We start from the raw sequence: 21,952 nt of genomic DNA, 5'->3' as shown, positions 1-21,952 counted from the left end.
AGAAACACTTAACCCTCAACAGTGTCGAGGCTGTCTCTCATTACAACAAACCATGTTTTTAAAGGACTACTTCAGAAGGGGTCCTGTCATTTTTTAGACACAGACAATAAAAGTCAACACCTGTCAGTTCGAAAAAACAACACTTTTAATGTATATACTTTTGATGAATTTCCTTGTCACTTATTACAGTCTGTTTCTGAAATATACTGAAAAACAGGGCTTCAGTTAACAAATACTTAACGTCCTCTTTAACATTATTTTACAACACTGTTAAACTGAGAGTATCATAGATTGTAGTCTGGACTGATTTAAATATATTCTGTACATTTCCAGTGCCAAGCATTTGTTGGTTACTTCAGCACAATGTGATAGCCATCTGTGGTTCCATCTGGAAAACACAAATAAAACAGTTAACAATCATTCGGACCACTAAGCTACACAGCGTAGTTCAATGCTAAATTTCTAAGGCAAGTGTGTCCAAACTATGGCCAGGGGGCCAAATGTGGCCTGCAGTCGATTTTTGATTGGCCCACAGCAAATTCTAGAAATAAAATGAAATATGGCCCACATGAGATAATGAAGCTTGAACTGTATTGTACTTTTAAGTTTCAGCACTAGGCAGTGGATTATTGCAGCAAATAGCAGCACCAATAGCAATTTAAGGGGTGGAGCCAGAGGTAGCCATGGTCAAACAGCACCCCCTGAAATCTTACTGGCTTCCCTAAATCCTGAAAGTGACTCTATTTGCCTTGTCAATCATTAACAAGCCATTTAGGCGCATTAAGTCATTAAGCATGTTTTAACTTACACTGGATAAGTCTTACTTACTTATATATCCTCAAGGTGAGGAATATGAAAGTGGCCCCACTATTCTTATATATTTCTGTATGTGGCCCTCAGTGGAAAACTTTTGGACACCCCTGCTCTAAGGGGCAGATCAGTCATTGGTTATTTAGGCTGAGAGACGTCATTCGTGAGAACAAACAACAGCTCAGACTACAAACTTCACTTAACAGGTGTACACTGATGTGATCTACAATTTTAATGAATGGAGCAGTAAGGAGACATTTATTTAATGCAGAGGATGAGAAGAGCGCACGGTTGACACTGAATAATGACAGAGTTGTTACAGATTAACAGATAATTTACAGATCAATAGCTGTAGTAAATGGGCAGGCATTATATCACAGCTATATCACAGATATTTGGCTGAAAAGGAATTTCATTTAAAAAAAGTTTATTCTAAAGTTACTTATGCCAAGTTCCTACCGGTTTTGCCCATTGTTAATAAAAGTTTAACCTAGCATACACAGCAACAACTGACTTAAAGGCCCTGGACAGTGGAGAAAACAACCTGTATTTTAGTTTGTTGTATGACAGGCCAATGTGTTATGACCCAAATTTCAGTCATGAAAAACATCCTTAAGTTTATAGTATAAAGCTTCATAATCATGAAAAATAAGGCAGTAAAATCTACTCTAGGATGGTGTGGGTGTGTCGGTTGAATGAGCTGAAGCCACGCCCACTCAGGAGAAATACGATCACCTCAGATTGAAAAAAAGGCTTCTGATCAGAGGGCAGCGGCCTGGCTCTGTGCCAGAGTAGAAAGATAGAAGTTGGAATCAAAATGTACCGTTTTCTGGCACAAAACTCTCTGTTATGTCAGGGTCTTTTATATTTTCCCTGCTCAAATTAAACCAAGACAGGAAACATATCTAGTGTGTTAAGATACAGTTTGGATTTCACTTTACAGGGACTTTAAATGGAGATGGGAGAAACAAGAGCTGGAGAGGGAACTATTGTTGATTTAAAACCTGGTTTCACTGGGGGTTAAACAGGGCCACTTTTACTGCCTTTTGCAATTAGCACTGGCCTTTGTGGAATAAATACAATTTGTAAAGAGGCTGATTTGCATCTGACTACCATGTCCTGCACCTGAGTAATTTTGCACCAAAATGTCAAGGACTCCTCCTCATTTACATACATGTAAATGGGATAGGGCACTTGGCTGCTTAGTTTTCATGCATTTTGTGTGCAGATAGTATGGATTTCCCCTCTGGCAAAAAAAGCATCTGTTGATCAGATTTTATTTTTGCCATTTTAACATCTCAAAAGCTGTGCTGTTCTTAGTGGATCTGCTCCTGAGAGTAGGTTGATTATATAAGTTATTACCCCTAATAGTGCTGAGGATGAAGCTCGTTTCCTCCTGGAAGTTCTGCACCATCTAAAATGAATAAATGGAAAAATGTTAGTGCGATATATCTATTGTGTGAGTGCATCCTTAGTTTCTTACTCATGACTCTGCAGGAAAAATACTTTTAATGGAAATACTTCAGTTCAAAATGTACTTTTAGGACAGCAAATAGACTAAAGGGTATAATCTGGAAAGGTTGTAAAAAGAGCCAGCTGATAAAAGAGAATAATTGGCACCTCATCTGACACTAAGACGTGAATCCCAGTGGATTTCTGTCTGTAGATGTTTGTGATTTGCTGTGGAGTGATGCTGTACAGCAGAGCGAGCTTTTCAGACAGGTCCAGCAGTGTAAGCTCCTCCAGGTACAGAGCGTGGTAAACTGCAGGACAGACAAGAGACAGAGGCAACTGAGAGGCAATTTAAGGAGCTCCTAACGGATCTTTTTTCAGTCATACAGTGGTAGCCAACTATACAACAGCTCAAGTCATTCTAAAAACTTCTCTTTTTGGTTTTACATGTCCTCAAAAAACCTATGATACACTAGGACCCATTAAAACATCAGAATGGGTAGGAGAAGTGTGCAGATAAATTCAGGTAAATCCATGCATAAAAAAAACACAATGCAATAAATGTGATATTATCTCATGTTAAACGTTTGGTTTGAGTTTAAAGGTGGTAAAGTGATTTTTTTTTTTTTTTTTAGTATTAATCATCCATCCATCTTCTTCTGCTTATCAGGGGTCAGGTTGCGCTGGCAGCAGGCAAAGTAAGTCAACCCAGACGTCCTTCTCCTCAGCCACATTTTCCAGTTCCTCCTGAGGGATTTTGAGACGTTCTCAGGCCAGATGGGAAATAGAATCCCTCCAGCGAGTTCTGGGTCGGCCCCAGGGTCTCCTCCCAGTTGAATGTGCCCCAGAAGACCTCCAAAGGCAGAAGACCAGGAGGCATCCCGATCAGATGCCCGAACCATCTCAACTGGCTCCTTTCAATGCCAAGGAGCAGTGGCTCTACTTTAAGATCCCTCTGGACATCCAAGCTCCTCACCCTATCTCTAAGGCCGCTTGAACCCGCAATCTTATTCTTTCCATCACTACCCACGGTTCATGACCATAGGTGAGGGTTGGAACATAGATTGACTGGTAAGCTTTGCCTTCTCGCTCGGTTCTCTTCTTGCTTCGGGACCTTCAAAACTGCTGATGTTGCACCAATCCGCCTGTCAATCTCACAATCCATTCTACCCTCACTCATCATCAAGACCCCAAGATGCTTGAACTCCTTTATTTGGGGCAAAGACTCACGCCCCACCCAACGGGAGCAATCCACTGTTTTCTCGCAGAGAACCATGCCCTTAGACTTGGAGGTGCTTATTCTCATACCAGCTGCAAAAAATCCCAGTGCCTGCTGGAGGTCCAGCCGAGAAAGCATAACACATCATCTGCAAACAGCAGAGACAAAATTTTGAGGAACCGAACCGCAAACCCTCTTCCACCTGATTGCACTTTAAGATCCTGTCCATGAATATCACAAACAGAATCAGAGACAAGGGGCAGCCCTGACGGAGGAAAACATGCACGGGAAACGTGTTCAACTTTGTGCTCAGGATGTGGACACAACTCTTACTTTGGTCATGCAGAGACCTGATGGCTCGCCACAGCAGCCCAGTACCTTATACTCCCACAGTGTCTCCCACATGGGCCCCCAAGAGACACGATTGTAAGCTGTCTCCAAGTCCACAAATACATGCAGACTGAATGAGCAAACACCCATGCTCCATCAAAGACCCTGCAAGAGTAAAGAGCAAGACCGATGTCCAACGACAAGGATGGAATGCGCATTGTTCCTCCTGAATTTGAGGTTTGAGAATTAGTCAGTTTAAGTATTAATCAGGGGATATGTTTTAACTTTGAGTGTTTAAAATGTAAAAATATATAATTGAAATTATTCTTTTTAAACCCAATGAGTTCCAAAGATTTGGGTTTACTGTAGTTCTTTTGTATTTGATTGTATTCCCTTATGTAATACGTTTTACACTTTGGATATTTGCACAAATATTGATAATTATACCACACTTTGGGTGTACTTACCATCTCTACCACCAAGCTTGTTGGGAGGTTGATTTCTGACCTGCTGCTGACACACGTAGATGGTCAGACGAGGCTGTATACACCTGAGAAATATGAACAGAGAACAAGGTAAAACACAGGTATGGCTGTTTGATTGCCCTGATGTTCACCAAAACTCAAACCAACATGGTTGTTCATGTGCAAACATGCACAGAATTCCAGTGAAGTAAACCAACCAACAATTAATGCCTCACCTTCCTTTCATGGTGTTAAAAAGACGAATACCATCAGCAGGGCCACAGATCTGGATCAAATCTTCTTTGCTCATCCTCAACAGATCAGCCCCTGCAGCAACCACAGATCATCTGTCCTTCATTTATCATTACTGAGGTATTTAGCCAGGTCCCAGCACTCTTTTACTATATAATTGCTCCATGGATCATTATGTTCTTGTTTTTGTCCCCCAGTTACCTGAGAAGCTGGAGAAGAGCCTTGAGAAAGGTGAGAACCTGTGATGGTGCAGCCACTGCTGAGTGTCGTGCAGCGAGGACGATGGCAGAAGGTGCTACATGTCAAAAAGAAGAAGAGCCCTTGAAATGAGTATAGCAGCACAGCATCCACTGTCTCCAAATAATGGCCTAAAAGGAATAAGAGAGCAACATTAACACTTTCACACTGCACTGGTCTGTTACTTACATCAGAGCAGCCGGGTATGAGGAGCTCCCCCTGCTGGTTTGGAGAACAGTTGCTATAGAAAACATGCACATAAGGAGGGAAGAACAGGTGAGGTGAGTGGTTCTCAAATAGGTAGAGCACACTGGTGGCAAATCTAGGTGTGCCAAGAAAATTAGTACAACCTTATCTTATTACTACAACTATTCAACAACTTAAGTTTCTGTAAAATGTTTTAAATATGCTATTTTTAGGGGGATTGTGTTTTTAGATTCCGGCAATTAAGGTTTAAAAGCAACGAGTTTGGTGATTGGAGTGACTAAAAGTTGGACCCCTTAGTTTTTACTTTCAGTTTATATTTTTTTTTACTCAGTAACTGATGCTTTTGAAAATGATGTACTATCCTTTCTCTAAAATATTACAAGTGAAGTGACTGATTTTAGAAATCAACAAAATAAGTACAAGCAAGACTGCCCAAAAGAGGGGAAAAGTGGTGAGCTTTCTGTGGCCCTGCCTTATTTATTAATGTTGTAGTACAAAGTAGCACTGTAGGTAATGGTAACAATGGAAATGGGCACACTGAAATAAATACTTTGGAAAGTAATGTCACGATGCCAGAATAAACTGTGACAGCTTCAGTGGAAAAATAGTTTCAAAAATTTCAAACACAAAAATGGGTGACAGGTGGCAGAAATGGGTTAAAAGTTGCAAAAAAAAAGTGGCAAGAATGGGCTTAAAGTGGCAAAAAAATGGCTAAAATGAGTCAAAAGTTGCTTAAAGTCGCAAATTTGGGCTTAAAATGGCATAAAGTTGAAAAATTGGCTTAATGTGTTTTGAAAAAGTGGTAAAATGGGCTAAAAGTTGCAAAAGTGGGTTGACATAGGCAAAAAAATGTGATAAAATGGGTTACAAGTGGCAAAAACGTGGTAAGAAATGTGATAAATGTGGCAAAAATTGGCTAAAACATGGTTAAACGTCCTAGAAAAAACTGGTGAAAATGGGTTGAAATTGTAAAAAAACTTGTTTAAAATAGGTAAAAAGTGGAAAAAACATGGTTAGAAATGGGTTAGAAGAGGCAAAGTTTGGCAAAAACTGTGGTGAAAATGTGTTAAATGTGGCAAAATTGGCAAAAACAAAACATGGTTAAAAGTTGCAAAAATGGGTGAAATTGGTTAAAAAAAATGGTGAAAGTGTGTTCAATGTGACAAAGTTGGCAAAAACATGGTTAAAATGGGTTAAAAATGTGGTGAAAATGTGTTAAATGTGGCAACATCGGCAACAAAAGTGGTGAAAATTGATTAAATTGGGTCACTAAATACATTTTTTTTAAAGGGTTATAAGTAAAAGCAAAGGCACAGATTTCAAACTAACAGGGTACCCCTCTAATGCTTTGGCAGATGGATGCCATCTCCTGAAACCAAGCGAGACCTTACCGATAATCACATTTCTACTTTGTAGACCCAGATAAACACACTTTTCAGGCAAACTTTACCTTCTTTAATACTAAAAATGAAAATGGTGACTCTGAAAGCTGACTCACCCATCAGTGAAGCTACAGGAGGTCGGGGAATTGTGGTAAACCGGTGATGGAGTGCTGCTGCTGCTGTGGCTGGTGAAGTTCAGTGCATCAGGCCAAGGGGAACACTTCACACAGAGAAACAGAGAAAGAAGGGAGGTTTTCCTGGTTATTTCACAATGTAAAAGAAGTGAACAAAAAGAACAACAAAACAGAGTTAAACATTGGACTGAAGTCCTTTTGCCATGTTCAGTTGCTGCAAGCTCCTCTCATTAACTTCTTTAAATCTGCCAAGGAGGGTTGGTCTGAGCAATTCTGGTGCCATCTAGTGGCACCAGAATTGCAGAAATAACACCCATTATAGTTCTACTCAGTGCGTCTTAAAAACTCAATCACCCAGCCCAGATTTATAGGACAAGATCAAAAGGAAACATTTTGTTAACAGATGGCCCCAATGATGGCTCAAACCAGGAGTATCCTCTCCTAGTAGTCATTAATATAGACTTTTCAGTGACTTTTTCCAAACTGCAGTTAATGTACTTTACAAGAGAAAAACCTCCTCCATTGGTGACTTTGCTAACTTTTTAACAAAGTGTATGTTTGATTTCTATTCATCGAATGCCAAACCAGATTAACACTTAATCTCAAACTGCTGAGTCACTTGAATACAAAGAGTCTAAAAAGGCAAGTCAGTGGTCACAATCATTGACAGAGCTCAGCCTGCAGGTTCTTGAGAAGAATGACTCACAACAAGCAGAGCAACATATTAACATGCAGTACTTTGGCACTGATTTAAACAGGGGAGACAAAAGAAAAGCAAACAGTCCTCTCACATCTGATCTGTTATGTAATGTGGACAGAGAAAGAAAGGTGTGCTGCCTCACCTCCTTTAACACTGTGGTGTCATGGGAGAGTTGATACTTTTCTCTTTCTTGAGGCGTCTTTTTATCAATCTTTTCTCTGTCCGTCTTTAGTTTGCGATCAGCTCCTTTAGGCTTCAGGGAGGGAAAGAAATGTTAGAGGAAATCCTGTCACACATACACTGTATGGACAAAAGTGTTTGGCCAAACCTAGAGTTTCAATCAAACCCATTGTCACAGGTGTGTAAAATCAAGCACCTAGCCATGCCGTCTCCATTTGCAAATATTTGTGATACTAAATGGGTCGTTCTCTGAAGAGCTCAGTGCATGGTACTGTGATGGATGCCACTTTTACAAAGAGATGGCTGGTGAAATGTAATCCCTGCTGGATATTCCACAGTCAACTGTTTCTCACCTTGAACACTTTGACCTGGCAGCTGGAAGAATGGACGTTCTCCATATATTCCCCGTGTTCATTGGTGGTGAAAGTGTCCACCTGAATTCGAAAGGGAACTCCTTTTTCTCCACCATGCTTCCTGGGGGTAAATTCAGTGCTGATGCAATTGACCTGAGAAAACAATTCAAGAGAGGGTTTGTTCTCTGTACGTTAGTCAGAAATGCTTTGAGAACTCCTCCAGAATTTTATTTTGTTTGTTGTTTTATTTTTACCTGAATGAAGACAGAAGCATTCTTCTCAGGATCCCATAGAAACTCTATGGTGTTGAGGTGCAGAGGGTGGGATCGGGGCTCCATTATACCCACTGATAGTGGGATGTCTGCAAACAATAAGTCTGACTATTAACTTGCTCAGATGTGCTTGCTTTAAAGCATACAAATGCAGTCCAAAAGTCTGCTCCTGCTGTCTTAAAATATCTTAAATTCTGGATCAATAACCAAAGGTGGCAGACTCGGAAGAAGGTACTTTGTCAATTTTGTCCACTTACAGAGCACCAAAAAGGGCAATTATCAGGTATTTCCCACTAGTTGGGCACCACAGAGGGCAAACGTCAAATTTTGTCATCTTAAAGGGCACCATGGAGGGCAATTTGTCAACGTTTGTCCACTTAGAAGGCACCAAACAGGCCAAAAATTAGTTTTAAACTCCTTAATGGGCACCAGAGAGGGAAAATGTCATTTTTTTCCCTATTAGAGGGCACCAAACAAAACAAACATCAGATTTGTGTGATAAAAGGATGCCATTGTGGCTAATTTATCAAATTTTGTCCACATAGAGGGCCCAGCAGAGGACAAATGTCCACTGTCTTGTCGACAGATTTGGCAGAAAAGCAAGCGAAAGTCAAATTTTGTCCACAAGGAGGGTGCCAGAGTGGGAAATTATCAAATTTTGTTCACATAGCGGGCACCAAAGATGGAAAATGTCAATTTTTGTCCACATAGAGAGCACCAAAGATGGCAAATGTCAAATTTTGTCTACATAGAGGGCACCAAAGAGGGCATCCATCCATCCATTTTTTGTAACGCTTATTCCGTTAGGGGTCAGGGGGGCTGGAGCCTATCCCAGCTTTCATTGGGAGAGAGGCAGGGTTCACCCTGGACTGGTTGCCAGTCAATTGCAGGGCTGACATATAGAGACAAACAACCAGGCACTTTCACATTCACAGCTACAGCCAAAATTATAGTGCTCAGTTAACCTAATGAGCATGTTTTTGGTGTTGGGTGGAAGCCGGAGTACAACATCGCTAAACCCTGTGCCGCTGTGCAGCCAACCAAAGAGGGCAAAAACCTTTTTTTTTTCTACATAGAAGGCACCAAAGAGAGCACTTTATTGTTAATTTACCATGGTGGTAAACAAGAAAGCACTTCTGCCGAGATATTTCAAAAATTAGGGCACTAAGGGGCGCCATCATTCCCCCTCTGAGTCCATCAGTGATAGCTTATCATTTTGGTACAAACATTCAAAGTACCCAGATGCAGGTGAACTATCAACATGCTGACAAAGCAGAGCTTAGCCATAGAGCTCCCCTTTTCTGCTCAGTAGTATATTTAAAAGAAATATCAAGTGTTTGATGTTAATGTACATTTCTTCATTGTATTGTCAACAATCTCTAGTAAATCTATCATATATTAGTAAAGTTCTCTCACCTATATCCAGGATTCGGTCCCCAGGTCTGTTCCACCTCCACCCCTCCAGCTGCTGGTGCTCCATATACTGCAGTCTGCGGTCATGAAACACCACTCGGACAATGCTCTGTAAACAGGCAGGATGAAGAGTTCAGGCCAGAGCACAGCTAACAGCCTGAGCGGGGTGGCTCGCACACAGCCAAACAGCTGGACCGTTGGGCAACGTGTGAAAGAGCCCCCCTTTATCATCCATGAAAACATACAGAACATCTGCACTTCTCCCTCAGGACGAGGAGATGGATTATGAACAATGACTTCCTGCCTACATATCAGGAATCCCACACTCAACTAGACCATAACTTAACAATAAAATGGACAATTTAGGTGAAGGTAATGCATCATTTGGTAGATCATATTCCTTAGGCTGTTCCTGTTCCAATTATTATATCCAGTCATTTATTAGCTGGCTGTATATAAACATCCAGATTCTGACAACTGTTTTTATTTGATTGTTTCATAATTAAAGGTGACGACAAAGACAGAGGTTGTTGACAACCTTGAGAGAGCTCGGACCTCATTTCACATTAAAAAACATGTTTGATCAGACGCATCAGATCAGATAAACGCTGCAGAATCATGAAATTAACTGTGAAGCATGAAAACAGATTTAGATAACTAAAGTTATGTTGTAGGCACTAATAATCTTTAAAAACTGAGTGCTTTAAAAACTAAAAACAGTTGTTAGAATCGCTTACAATCTTTATATGACAACCTGAAATACACAATATGGACAAAAGTATTGGGCCATCTGACCATTACACCAACGGGGACTCAAATGACATTTTATTCAAACACATGTACTTTAAGATGGAGTTGCCCCTCCCCCTTGGTTTTCTCCAAGATTTTGGAGTGTTTCTGTTGTGTTTCTGGCTCATAAACTCTGTTCCAGTTCATCCCAAAGGTGCTGGAGGGGGTTCAGGTCAGGGTTCTGTGAGGGTCTGTGAAGTTCTTCCACACTGAACTCATGAAACCATGTCTTTAGAGTCCTTTCTTTGTGCACTCGGGCACAGTCATGTTGGAATAGACAATGTCCTTCCACAAACTGTTGTCACAAAGTTGGAATTATAGCGTTGTCCAAAGTGTCTTGTTATGCTGAAGCATTAAGATTGGTCTTCACTGGAGATAAAGGGCCTAGCCCAAACCCTGAATTAACAGCCCCAGACCATTATCCCTCCCCAATAAACTTCACTGTTGGCATAAAGCAGTCAGACAGGTAATGTTCTCCCAGCATCTGCCAAACCCAAACTTACCCATCTGACTGTCAAACAGAGAAGTGTGATTCGTCACTCTACAGAACACACTTCCACTACTCCAAAGCCCAGTTTTGGTGTGCTTTCAACCACTCAGTCTGATGCTTGGTATTGGACTTGGTGATGGGAGGCTTGCATGCAGCTGCTTAGCCATGGATATCCATTCATGAAGACTGGTGGTGGTTGGGGACTCTTACACACCATACACCTTTGCGACGTTGATCCCACTCTGTGCTTTAGCATGGTCTTCTGCTTCATGGCTAAATTGCTGTTATTTCTGAATGCTTCCACTTACAGTTGACTCTGGAATATCCAGCAAGGATGAAACTTCAAGAACTATCTTATTGCAAAGGTGACATCCATCACAGTATCATGCTTGAAGTCACTGAGCTCTTCAGAACGACCCATACTGTATCACAAATGTTTGCAAATAAAGACTGTACAGCTAGGTGTTTGATTGTGGCAGCGTGTCTGATTGGAACCTGAATTCAATAATAGAAAGGTGTGGCCAAATAATTTTGTCCATATAATGTGTAACCATACTGAATTATGATGCACAAGCTTCCCATCCTGAGCATGACATCACATGACTGCCTCAGGATTGGTCAATTAGGTATTTGAGGACTTTATAAAGTCTAGTTTGGTGATACTGAAGCAGATAGAACAATAGAGTATTTAAAAGTCCTTCAAAAATCAAACTAAAATGTTTGTTTGATTCCATCTACCAGTTTTCAGAGTCTTAAAAGTCTTACTTTTTACATGCTACAAGTACAGATCATTTCCAGTCCGTGTGGGAATCCTGATAAGTAAGACCAGGGATGAATTCTGCATCTTTTTTACATTCAGTAGCTGTCACTACTTTCCAAAACAAACCCTTGTGTTAGCTAGCACTTTTCTGATTATCATATGAAACACAACTAGATGTACAGTGCAGTGCATGATGAGGAAACATATCACCACAAGTATTACTCTTAGCCCATGGAGCAGATAACTTAAAGAGGATCACATCATTTTCAGATGTAGCCTCCCTAAAAATCTGGATGGGTGACTAAAATTCTCATATAAGAGGATCCTACAACTGAAACTACTCAGTTGCAATATCTTCAGTAGTTGTCTTACATTTGGTGACCCATTGTAGAGACCGTATAACCGTTTGAATCATGATATCTCCCTTCAGAACTCTGACCTATATGAAGCTATTCTATTTAAAATCCTGGCTGACTTGGGATAACTCATCTAATTAGATAACCAGCCTGTAAAAACATGTACCACTGGCATATTTATGGGGGGCTGCTTATGCCTGACTGAGCACCAGAGCGTAAAAAGCCCTGGGCCGAGTACGTCAGTTGTTTGTAGAGAAGCCAGCTGTCTCGTTCTTGTGTTTCTAGGATGCTACCGCTAACATTAGCATCTTAGTGATGGTGACTGCAGCCTGACCACAGAGACATGGTGAGTGAATGCACTCAGACAGAAACTGAGTAAATTACCCTCTCAGTGTTTGAAGAGTGTACCAACAAATAAGTCTGCAGTGAAGGAGTCACTTCAGAAATTGAATCATGTACAAATAAAAGTGGTAGTGACAGAAATGATTGGCTGATAAAGGAATGGTATAAAAAGCGGCATGTGTCAAACGGCAAAAATGTCCACCCTGACTTCATCAGAACTTTTCCTGACAGGCCCCCAGTAAAGTTTTTGCAAAAAGTTGGGTTGAACTGATGTGTGAATGCTGGAAATATTGGAAATTTGCAACAAGTGAGCTGAGTGCTGGAGTGCATTTAAAGAGGCTGCTTCTCACCCTTGTGCTTGCTTAGCTTATTATAACATGGTGACAGCAACGCATCTCAAGTAAGTCGGGACAAGGCAACAAAAGACTGGAAAAGTAACCAGTGCTAATGAAAAACAGCGAGAGGAGCATTTTGAAACAAGTCAGGTGTATTGGCAACATGTCAGTAACATGACTGGGTATTAAAGGAGCATTTTAGTGGGGCAGATCCTCCCAGAAGTGGGCACAGGTTCACCAATCTGTGTAAAACTGTGTTGAAAAATGTTGGAACATCTTTAAAATCATATTCCTTAGTGTAAAATTTGGAAAGTCTTTGAATATCCTACAATCTCCAAAATCTGGAGAAATTTCTGTGTGAAAGGGACAAGCTAAAGGTCAGTATTGGATGCTGGTTATCTTTAGGCCCTCAGGCGGCCCTGCATTGGAAAAAAAAAGGCATGATTCTGGACAGGAAATCATTGCATGGGCTCAGAAACACTTTCAGAAATCATTGTCTGTCAACACAATTCACCATGCCATCCACAAATACAAGTTAAAACTAACCTGGCATGCCAGATGGATGTGTGAAAACCACTCATACACAGCGTTTGGGAAAGTGCAGAGCTTTTGAAAAAAAACTCGGGAGTGTGAGAGCAACAAAACGCGTGACGTAGCCACTATCGAGCTGCACCCCAACCCAGGACTAAACTCCATAGGGAACTGCATAACGCGAACCATGGGGACTGTATACATGTCAGTACATGACTTTTGTCATTTTTGAAAAGAAAACAACTCAATGCTGTTCTTTGTTCTTCCTTTAACAAAGAAATTTTGTCAAGTTTTTAAAAAACTGGCACTTTAGCAACATCCACGCTAATCTCCTCCACCATAACTGCATCGGTCTCTTGTTGCTGCTTGTATACGTCACGACTCAGCCGCACCTGAAAGTACTGAGCCCTGTCGCTGATTGGTCCTGTCATTTTCTAACCGGGCCAAAATGGTTCAAACGGGAGCTTTGCAAGATGGATTTGCCATTGAGAAACACAGAAGGTGTATCAGTCTGCTATGCAAGGTTAAGTAAAAGCTGTATCATACAAAGAAAAAGCCATATGTAAACACAATCCAGGAAATGGTGCCAACTTCTAGGGCCAAAGCTCATTTAAAATAACCTTGCTGGGGCACGCCAGTAGTCAAGTGGTTAAGGCGCGCACCATGTATGCAGGCGACCCGGGTTCGAATCCAGCCTGTGGCACTATTTTCTGCATGTCTCTCCCCACTCTCTTCCCTGTTTCCGACTCTATCCACTGTCCTCTCTAATAAAGGCACAAAAAAGCCCCAAAATAAATCTAAAAAAAATAACCCTGCAAAGCAGATGGATACTCCCGTTTCCTTGTTTTTCACTGGCGAATCCATCTTGCAAAGCTCCCATCTGAACCGGACTAAAGTGACAGGACTAATCAGCGACGAGGGGCAGTTTTCAGGCACAGCAGAGTCGTGGCATTAACAAGAAGCAGCAAGAACTGGTGCAGTTATGGAGGATGAGATTAGCGTGGATGCTGCTAAAGTGCCAGTTTTATCAGAACTTGACAACATTTCTTTGTTAAAAGAAGAACAAAGAACAGCAGTGAGTTGTTTTCTTTTCAAAAATGACAAAAGTCGAGTACTTACATGTCTATAGTCTATGTTTCACGTTATTCCTCAGTAGCTGTGCACGCGCAGCTTGATAGCGGCTACGTCACGTGTTTTGTTGCTCTGATTGGCCTGTAGAGATGTGACAGACAGAACGTTCATCCAATCACCCTCCGAGTTTTTTCAAAGCCTCTGCCTTTTCTCAAAAGTTTCCTATTGAAGCTTTCCCAGATGGATGTGTGAAACAAATCCATCTGGCGTGTCAGGTTACATTTAAAATGGACTGAGGCAAAATGGAAAACTGTTCTGTGGTCACATGAATCAAAATTCACACGAATAAACAGAGATGGTGAATCCTGCTTAAGAGGAGAGGGACCATCCAGCTTGTTTTCAGTGCGCAGTTCAAAAGCCTGCCTCTCTGATGGTATGGGGTTGCATTGGTGCCTATGGCGTGGTCAGCTTACACATCTGGAAAGACACTATCCATGCTGAAAAGTAGATAGAGGTTTTATAGCAACAATTACTCCCATCCAGACAACATCTCTTCAGAAAGGGCCTTGACTAATTCAGCGAGAGAATGCTGAACCACATACCGCATCGATCACAACAGCATGGCTTCACAGTAGCAGAGTCTTGGTGTTGAACTGGCCTGCCTGCAGTCCAGACAAAGAACACCTAGGGCTGTCCTACATCAGGCGAGAATGAGACAACATTCCTCCATTCTCCCAAAACTCACGCAACTGGTCTCCTCGCTTCCCAGATGTTTGTAGACTGTTCAAAGAAGAGGAGATGCTACACAATGGTCAACATGGCCCTGCCCCTATGTTTTTGAGATGTGTTGCTGCCGTCTTATTCTAAATGACCTAATGTCTCAGTTTCAACATCTGATATGTTGTTTATATTCTATTGTAAATAAAATATGGGTTTATGAGATTTGACAATCAGACATATGAGATTTGCATTCTGTTTTATTTACATATATACAGCGCCACAACTTTTCTGGAATTGGGAATCTCTAAGATAAGTAAGAAGATAAAAGGAAAAACACAGCAATGCCTGCTTAGGCCTTATGTACTGTATATCAGCCATTTCTTCTAGTATCTTTTGTCCAGGCTTAAATTGTGTCCCACTAAAAACAGACTATGTGAAAGGTACTTTAAAGCTTCCCAGATCTTTGGGGAAATACTTCCTTTGCAGACTAAAGAAGACTTAAATGGTAAATGAAGTGTGTTTAGGATAAAAATAAAGTGTATAGGGAATTAAGTTGTTTGTATGTTGGATATTTGTGTTGAATCTTTGTAAAAGGACAGGTAAGTTTGGGTGATAGTACCACGCTCTCCCTGGTGGACACCCCACCCCTGAAGCTGAAGGGTGGATTGAGGGACCTGTGACAAACCGGCAACGTGAAAACATAAAAACTGAGAAGAGAAGGAAGAGGGAGAAGTCACATGAAAAAAATGAGACAAACAGAATAAACCTCAGACCTACCTTTACATATTTGCTGCTTATATCTGTATACTCCACTAGTTTTCTGTTTAGCATACGGATTTCGTAGGACTGACCTACATTTTAAAACATTAAGAAAAACCTGATTACAATTTTAAAAATGGGAAATCAGTCAATCAGAAAAGAAGGGGCAGTGGAGATAGAAAATTCAATCAAAACAAAAAAAATCAGCCAGAAATAAAGGCCAAACACTACAAAACTTGACATGTCTCCTTCCTGATGAAATATCATACATGAAGTTTAAAACCACAAGAAAATGTCAAAAAATAGCCAAAAGAGACACTAAGGCCAAAGCAGATTAATAGGAACAAATGTTAAATAAAACATGATTTCTTTACTTTGATTCAGAATTCTTTTATAAAGCAAGAAAATGAGAAAAAAATGAAACTAGAATTTTAAATTTCACCACACAAATTTGGACTAAACTCTTAGTGTAAAACTATAAATCTTACATTTCCTGTTCTTATTATTGTGCAATTAAGAATCTCTGTTTTTAAAAAAAGCCAAAAAACTGGCTTTTGATTTTGTATTTCAGGCCATGTTTACACAACAACAATTTCAGCTGAAAATGGTAGCAATTTGTTGCATTTTAGTGGTTTTATTTTACATGCCAACAGTGTGGAGCCTTAAAAAGCAAGGTTCTGAAAAAAGGTCCCAGCGTACAAACTTCTGAGATGGACACCATCTCCATTGTTGAGTGAACTGGTGAAACTGGTGTGGTATGTTATGAAAATGGGGACTTTTAGCACATGTGCAATATGTTTCTAATCAAAATCCATGAGAGTGAACGTGGACTACATCAACAATGGTGGACACCTGAGTTCTGATTGTGCTGCTCATTCTCTGTCAACATTTTCTTCAATCCTTTGCTAAGTTTAGGGTCTTTTAGACTATCAGCCGCACCTCATTGTCCATCCACACCATGGACTGTTGAAAATACTGGACCAAGTCTGAATGACGTTAGTCATTTTGTTTCTTGGAGCCTTTGAGTCCACTCAAACTTACTTTTAGATCAGCCAAGAAACAGACAGAGGTGGAGCTCAGGTCAGTCTTAAAGAGTGTTCAATTCATTGACTAAAGCTGTGACTAAAAGTATTTGTTGACAGCCTTTTTCAGTGAGAAAGATTAGACTTAGACTAGCCAAAAATAGATCTTAGATGACTAAAACTGACTAAAAGTAGGTCTAGTTTTAATCAAGATGACTAAAACTAGACTAAAATGTCATTAAGTTTTCAGTAGATTTGACCGGTGAGACGATTCTGCATGGTGGAGCAGTTTTATTCAGATCAAATGTATGATGCAGGAGTACACATCTAAATAAGACTGCATATTTCAGTGTTCTCAACATCTCTGTAGAAGGACGAGTATCTTCTCAAGCACATGTTGTTTCATTACAAAGTCACACTACTGGCCTGGCATGTAAACTACAACCTTTTGAAGCTTTTATGCAATGCAAACAAAAAGGACCCAGTTTTCAGTGGAGCATGTTCATGTAAGCATGGCCTTAATATCCCATGTGACCCTAGTCCCCTCCTGTAAGATTTTCACCATAATATCAATAAATTTAACCAAACCTGATGATAATTCATACATGCCAGGTTTACATGGACATGTTGATGTTGGCCCAAAAATGCTTTTGAGTCTTTTTTTTTTATTCCCATGAAGTTATGAAACAACAGATAAGCAAACTAGTAGACTGATAAAGACAAAAATGTACAGATTAAAAAAGTGACAGTTGAAGAGAAAGATGTCAAAAAGAGGGAGCATCTTCAATTTGTTAAAAGCATCAAAGGAAAGAAGAAAAAAGATGGGAAAACAGGATTTAAAGATAAAATTGATCCAAAATGACACATGGAGCTCATGTTGCACAAATCACTGAAGTTATACAATTTTTACAAGTTTTAGTAGCATGGTCTGCACAATTCTTTGATTTGTATCAACCTGCAATCAAAAGCAAAAGTCTACAGGATGCAAAAAGTGGCCACAATAGTAATTTTTGTGTTTTAAGAAAACTAAATATCTAACTAAGAAATTAAATTAATGAATATTTTTGTAATTTAGTTTAGTTGTAACATTCCTTTCCAACATCCTGTACTTGGTTCATTATGAAGAGGAACTAAGTCATGTGACAAATTCACAAATAAAATATGATCAAGGATAGCAGCTCACAGAAATCTGCAGCCTGCATCACTCCCCATCTAGAGTTCCTTACCTTACTGAAAAATGGTGTTTAACTGGTGTTTCCTTCTTCAACATGGTGAAGATAAACTGGAAAAACTGACCCCTACCTGAAGAGCTGAATGGAAATTTGTCACCCAAGTAAGTTAATGGCTGTTGTTTTATTCCTGAAATGACTGATAACTAGACAAGTTACAGTCTGCATGATATGTTTAATTACGAAAACATTATGTCAGCTGTTGAGGAGGAAAACTGAGCTAAAATAACTGTTTTCACTTAATTTGTTGTTGTTGTCTCTGTCAAAGCCCGCAGACTCAAAAGGCACATAGCCAGTAGCCGAAACTCACATTGCAAACAAATGCCAAATACAGAGACTTTCTGAGTAAAAAAATAAAACACTTTGAAATTTTTCATATAGCGCTGTATAGCTTCTCCAAGCTCAACAATGCGGCTGGAAGTAACATCCAAGCTGGAGCCAATAAAGCATACTGAATGTTGTGTATTTTCCGCTCACTGCTAGAGGTTACGCCAAGTGACTATTTTTCACAACAGCAGAATTTTATGAATAAAAATCAAAAATTTACTGAGGTGGATAAATTTAAATTTAACACCACAAATGAAGGAAAACCCAAAGAGGGTTAGAGTTAGGCACCCAAACCATAAAGGTTAAGGTAAGGGTAATAGGGAGGGCAATAAAATTCAAAATACCACACCACAAACTAAGGAAAACCTAAAGAGGGTTAGGATTAGGCACCCAGACCCTAAAGGATGGGGGTAAGAGGGATAAAATTAAAAACTACGGACCACAAACTAAGAAAAACCTAAAGAGGGTTAGGGTCAGGGAAAGCTTAATGGGGAGGGGATTTAAAAAAAAGTAGCACACCACAAACTAAGGAAAAAAACCCAACAAGGGTCGGTACATTACTTCCTGCCCCACAGTCAAGGTGGCCCCATTGTAGAGGTCTGCAGCCAGATCCCACTCATAAACTCTGGAGGCTAACGCCACTAACATTGCCAAGAACTTTCTACAAGTCAAACTCAAAAATGTTGAAAGATCCCTTTAAAAGACAACAAAGAACATGAACCTTCAACAAAATATAAACTCCTGAAAAGAGTGAATGCTGTCACATTAACCAGGAATCATGTCAGTCAGTCATTTTGTACATGCAGTCCTGCATATTTCTTAATGTAAGATAGTGTTAAAATGTGTATTTGACAGAATAAGCTCTTTAAAGCTGTTTAAAACCTCTAAGTTACTTTTTTAAACACTCTAAATGTCAACATTAGAAAATAAGTCTTTTAACTTCAAGTCATTCCTAAATCGCTACGCTGGGTAGAACGGATTCATACTGTTAATATGGACTTCAAACCGTGCTTTCAAATCTTTTCAAAGTATTTTTATTTTAAATTTTTCCATCCAGGTTTAGTTTATCTTAATTAACTATCAAAACTCGGGGGTTAATTGTGGTTTGGAAAACTGATAATTTGACAGCCTTAAGAGCAATCGGTCTTTCTGAATGAATATTATAGGAGGAATTTTGTTGGTTTTGTTTTCTGGCATGTTTTCAATTATGGAAAACATTTGAAGTGGTATCAGTAGAATAATGGTGAAATAGTCAGTATTTTTCAATAATTTAAACCTTTTTTTAATTAGGATAAAAGGGATTTTGGCCATTTCGCATCCAGTGACTCATTAAATACATGAACTGTATGAAAATGTGACTTTAAGAAAAATCCCTGCTGTTTGTTTTATTTCTTAAAGAAGGCTTCTAAGAAATCACTCTTTTCAGATGTTATAACTTTGCAAACAAGTAGACTTATTCTGTTTTTTTAATTGGTGCAGAGCCTCAAACCAAGGTGTGAAATCATTGCCACTAAAAGGCGGCTTTATCAACCAAAATGTGGCCTTATTCAGGGATTAAATGGATTTCAAATCTTGCATTATCACTTGTCTAAGTCAACAGCTGCTTGTGACAAAATGAGCTCCAGTGCATTAAGTCAAAGTGGACATGAACATCCAGATAGCTACCTTGGTTGAGATAGGTGAGACTCTCCTCCTGCTGCTTTACAGCCGGTGAAGTGGCTGCACTCAGAATGTACTGGAACGGTGTCCTCTTGGCATCAATTTCAGCCATGAGCCTGGCTTCTTCGTTTTTTAAGAAAGGTGCCAAAGCCTCTCTGCAGAAGTCCAAACAAAGAAAAGTGGGTTGAGTGTGGAGGACAATAAAGGTCATTGATCTTTTATCTAATCATTAAGAACAAAAGTGCTAAAGATTGACGTTACAAAATACAATGCCGCTCGTTTAGTTTCAGGCCTTTTCAGGAGCATTAGACTGAAAAACAGCACAAAAAAATGTTAGTGTAGGTGTAAATGTTGAATTTGAATGCAATGCTCCTTTAACAATGAATGTAATGCATTACAAATCTTAATATTAAATGCTAGTTTGATTTGAATAATTCAATGCTTTAATGTCATCTGAGTTACTGTAGTTTTTGCACATTTCAAACAAAGTAATAAAGTGTGTAGAAGCTTCTTCTCTCTGTTCCTGTGCAGGTTAACATCCCTGCTTGGCCCTGACCCTTTGATTTAACCTGTTGTAGATTAACTCTGAAGTATGTGGAGTTTCTCAGCATGACTTGTGCTTTACCTAATGTAACTAGCAGAGTGCTGGTGGTAGGACTCAGGCTGGGAATGGCAGAACAGCATAATTTCCAGTGCGGTGTCTTCTTGTATCCCAAGATCAGAGTGGAGGAAGAGGAGACAGACGGAGCTACGAACACTATGTGCCTGCTTGCTTCAGCTCAGAGAGGTTTGCAGGCAAACGCCGCTCACTCGCTCTTTTATCGCCCCTGTGATGTCACCAGGACCGTCATTAGCATACCTTGGATGACCTTTGAGAGGCGGAGTGCGCAGACACACCTCCCACTACCAATGTCTAGCTGGGTTGATGCATTAATAGCAGCTTCTCTTGACCTCTTGTTGACTCTGGCAGCACTATGGCCCTAAAGCAAGACTTCAAGCACACTAAAGGTAATAATGTGTGGGTAAACTTTACAGAACAAACATGAGATGGGCCGCAGGCTTTGGAGGGAACACAGAAGAGAAGGGGCTTTGAGATGGTGTGGCGTAAACATAGTTCACCTCTGATTTTTTAATTTAGTTACCAGTCTGAGAAAAACCCTTAAGGAACATTTGGTTTTAAAATAATCAAGAGAAGGTGTCAGTGGAGCAGAAGTGATTCTAGGATAAGGAAACTCCTCCCAATCAGGCCCGCCCAGAGTTTTCTGGGCCCCTGAAAAAACACAGAGTATGGGATCTTCCAAGTTGTGATTTATTTATGATGTAAATCTATGTGTGATGGACCAGTAGCATTGGTGCTAGCAGTTATCTTATTTTGAAACTGAAAAGTCTGTCAACATATTATTGGGCCTGATATTGAAATTGTTAAATCATGCACATTTTAACCCAATTTCACCCCGTTTTTGGACCATATTTAACCCATTTTTGTCAATTTTTGCAACCTTTAACCCATTATCACCACTTTTTGACACTTTTAATGCCTTTTCCATTTCAAACTAATTTTTGCAATTTTTAGCCCATGTTTACCTCTTTTTTGAACCACATTTAACCCAATTTCCACCCGTTTCTTTGCCACTTTAAAACCACTTTAGCCACTTTTTGGAATTTTTGGCCAATTTTGACAAAAATGCTGTCACTTGAAACCAAGTTTTTTTTAGCCCTTTTTTGCCGCTTTTAACCCCTTTTCACCATGTTCTTTGCCATCTTCTACCAATTTTTGCCAATTATTGCCGCTTATAATACCTTGTCACTTCAAACTCATTTTTGCAAATTTTAGCTCATTTAACACTTTTTTTCTGGACATTTAGCCCATGTCTGCCACTTATTGCCCCTTTCAACCCATCTTCATTCTGTTTCTTGCCACTTTTACAATATTTTCACCATGTTTTCAACACTTGTAACCCGTTTTTGCCAATTATGGCACTTTTAACACCTTTTGGCCACTCAAACACATTTTTTCTAGTTTTTAGCCCATTTTTAACCACTTTTTTAAATTTCTTACCACATTTAACCCATTTTATCCACATTTTTTGCCACTATTAACCTCTTTTTTCAACTTTCTTGTTCTTTTTAACCATTTCCACAACTGTTTTGCCACTT

General features: G+C 39.8%; 1 protein-coding gene across 1 annotated transcript; it reads right to left on the bottom strand.

Moving 5' to 3' along the window:
- Positions 1-136: 136 nt before the first annotated feature.
- tfcp2l1 (transcription factor CP2-like 1) lies at positions 137-20,568 on the bottom strand. Its single transcript, XM_041806609.1, has 15 exons — positions 20,421-20,568; positions 19,802-19,950; positions 15,577-15,650; positions 9,409-9,514; positions 7,975-8,081; positions 7,721-7,873; positions 7,330-7,440; positions 6,470-6,573; positions 4,954-5,005; positions 4,729-4,822; positions 4,512-4,602; positions 4,279-4,361; positions 2,431-2,573; positions 2,173-2,224; positions 137-388 (listed from the first exon to the last, which is right to left on the bottom strand). The coding sequence occupies exons 1-15, from the start codon at positions 20,477-20,479 to the stop codon at positions 351-353; spliced, it is 1,416 nt and encodes a 471-aa protein (XP_041662543.1). The 5' UTR covers positions 20,480-20,568; the 3' UTR covers positions 137-350.
- Positions 20,569-21,952: the final 1,384 nt, after the last annotated feature.

This window comes from Cheilinus undulatus, linkage group 15 (genome assembly GCF_018320785.1).
Source record: "Cheilinus undulatus linkage group 15, ASM1832078v1, whole genome shotgun sequence".
Taxonomy (NCBI): Eukaryota; Metazoa; Chordata; class Actinopteri; order Labriformes; family Labridae; genus Cheilinus; species Cheilinus undulatus.
The sequence above is the reverse complement of the archived record's forward strand: the minus strand, read 5'-3'. Positions and strand labels throughout refer to the sequence as shown.

Excerpts from the sequence above, each read along its gene's own strand:
- tfcp2l1 (XM_041806609.1), bottom strand. The coding sequence starts at position 20,479 with ATGCTGTTCTGCCATTCCCAGCCTGAGTCCTACCACCAGCACTCTGCT. Across the intron at positions 7,874-7,974 it reads ATGCTTCTGTCTTCATTCAG|GTCAATTGCATCAGCACTGA; the intron begins GTAAAAATAAAA and ends TTGTTTTCTCAG. Across the intron at positions 5,006-6,469 it reads TCCTGTAGCTTCACTGATGG|CAACTGTTCTCCAAACCAGC; the intron begins GTGAGTCAGCTT and ends TGTTTTCTATAG.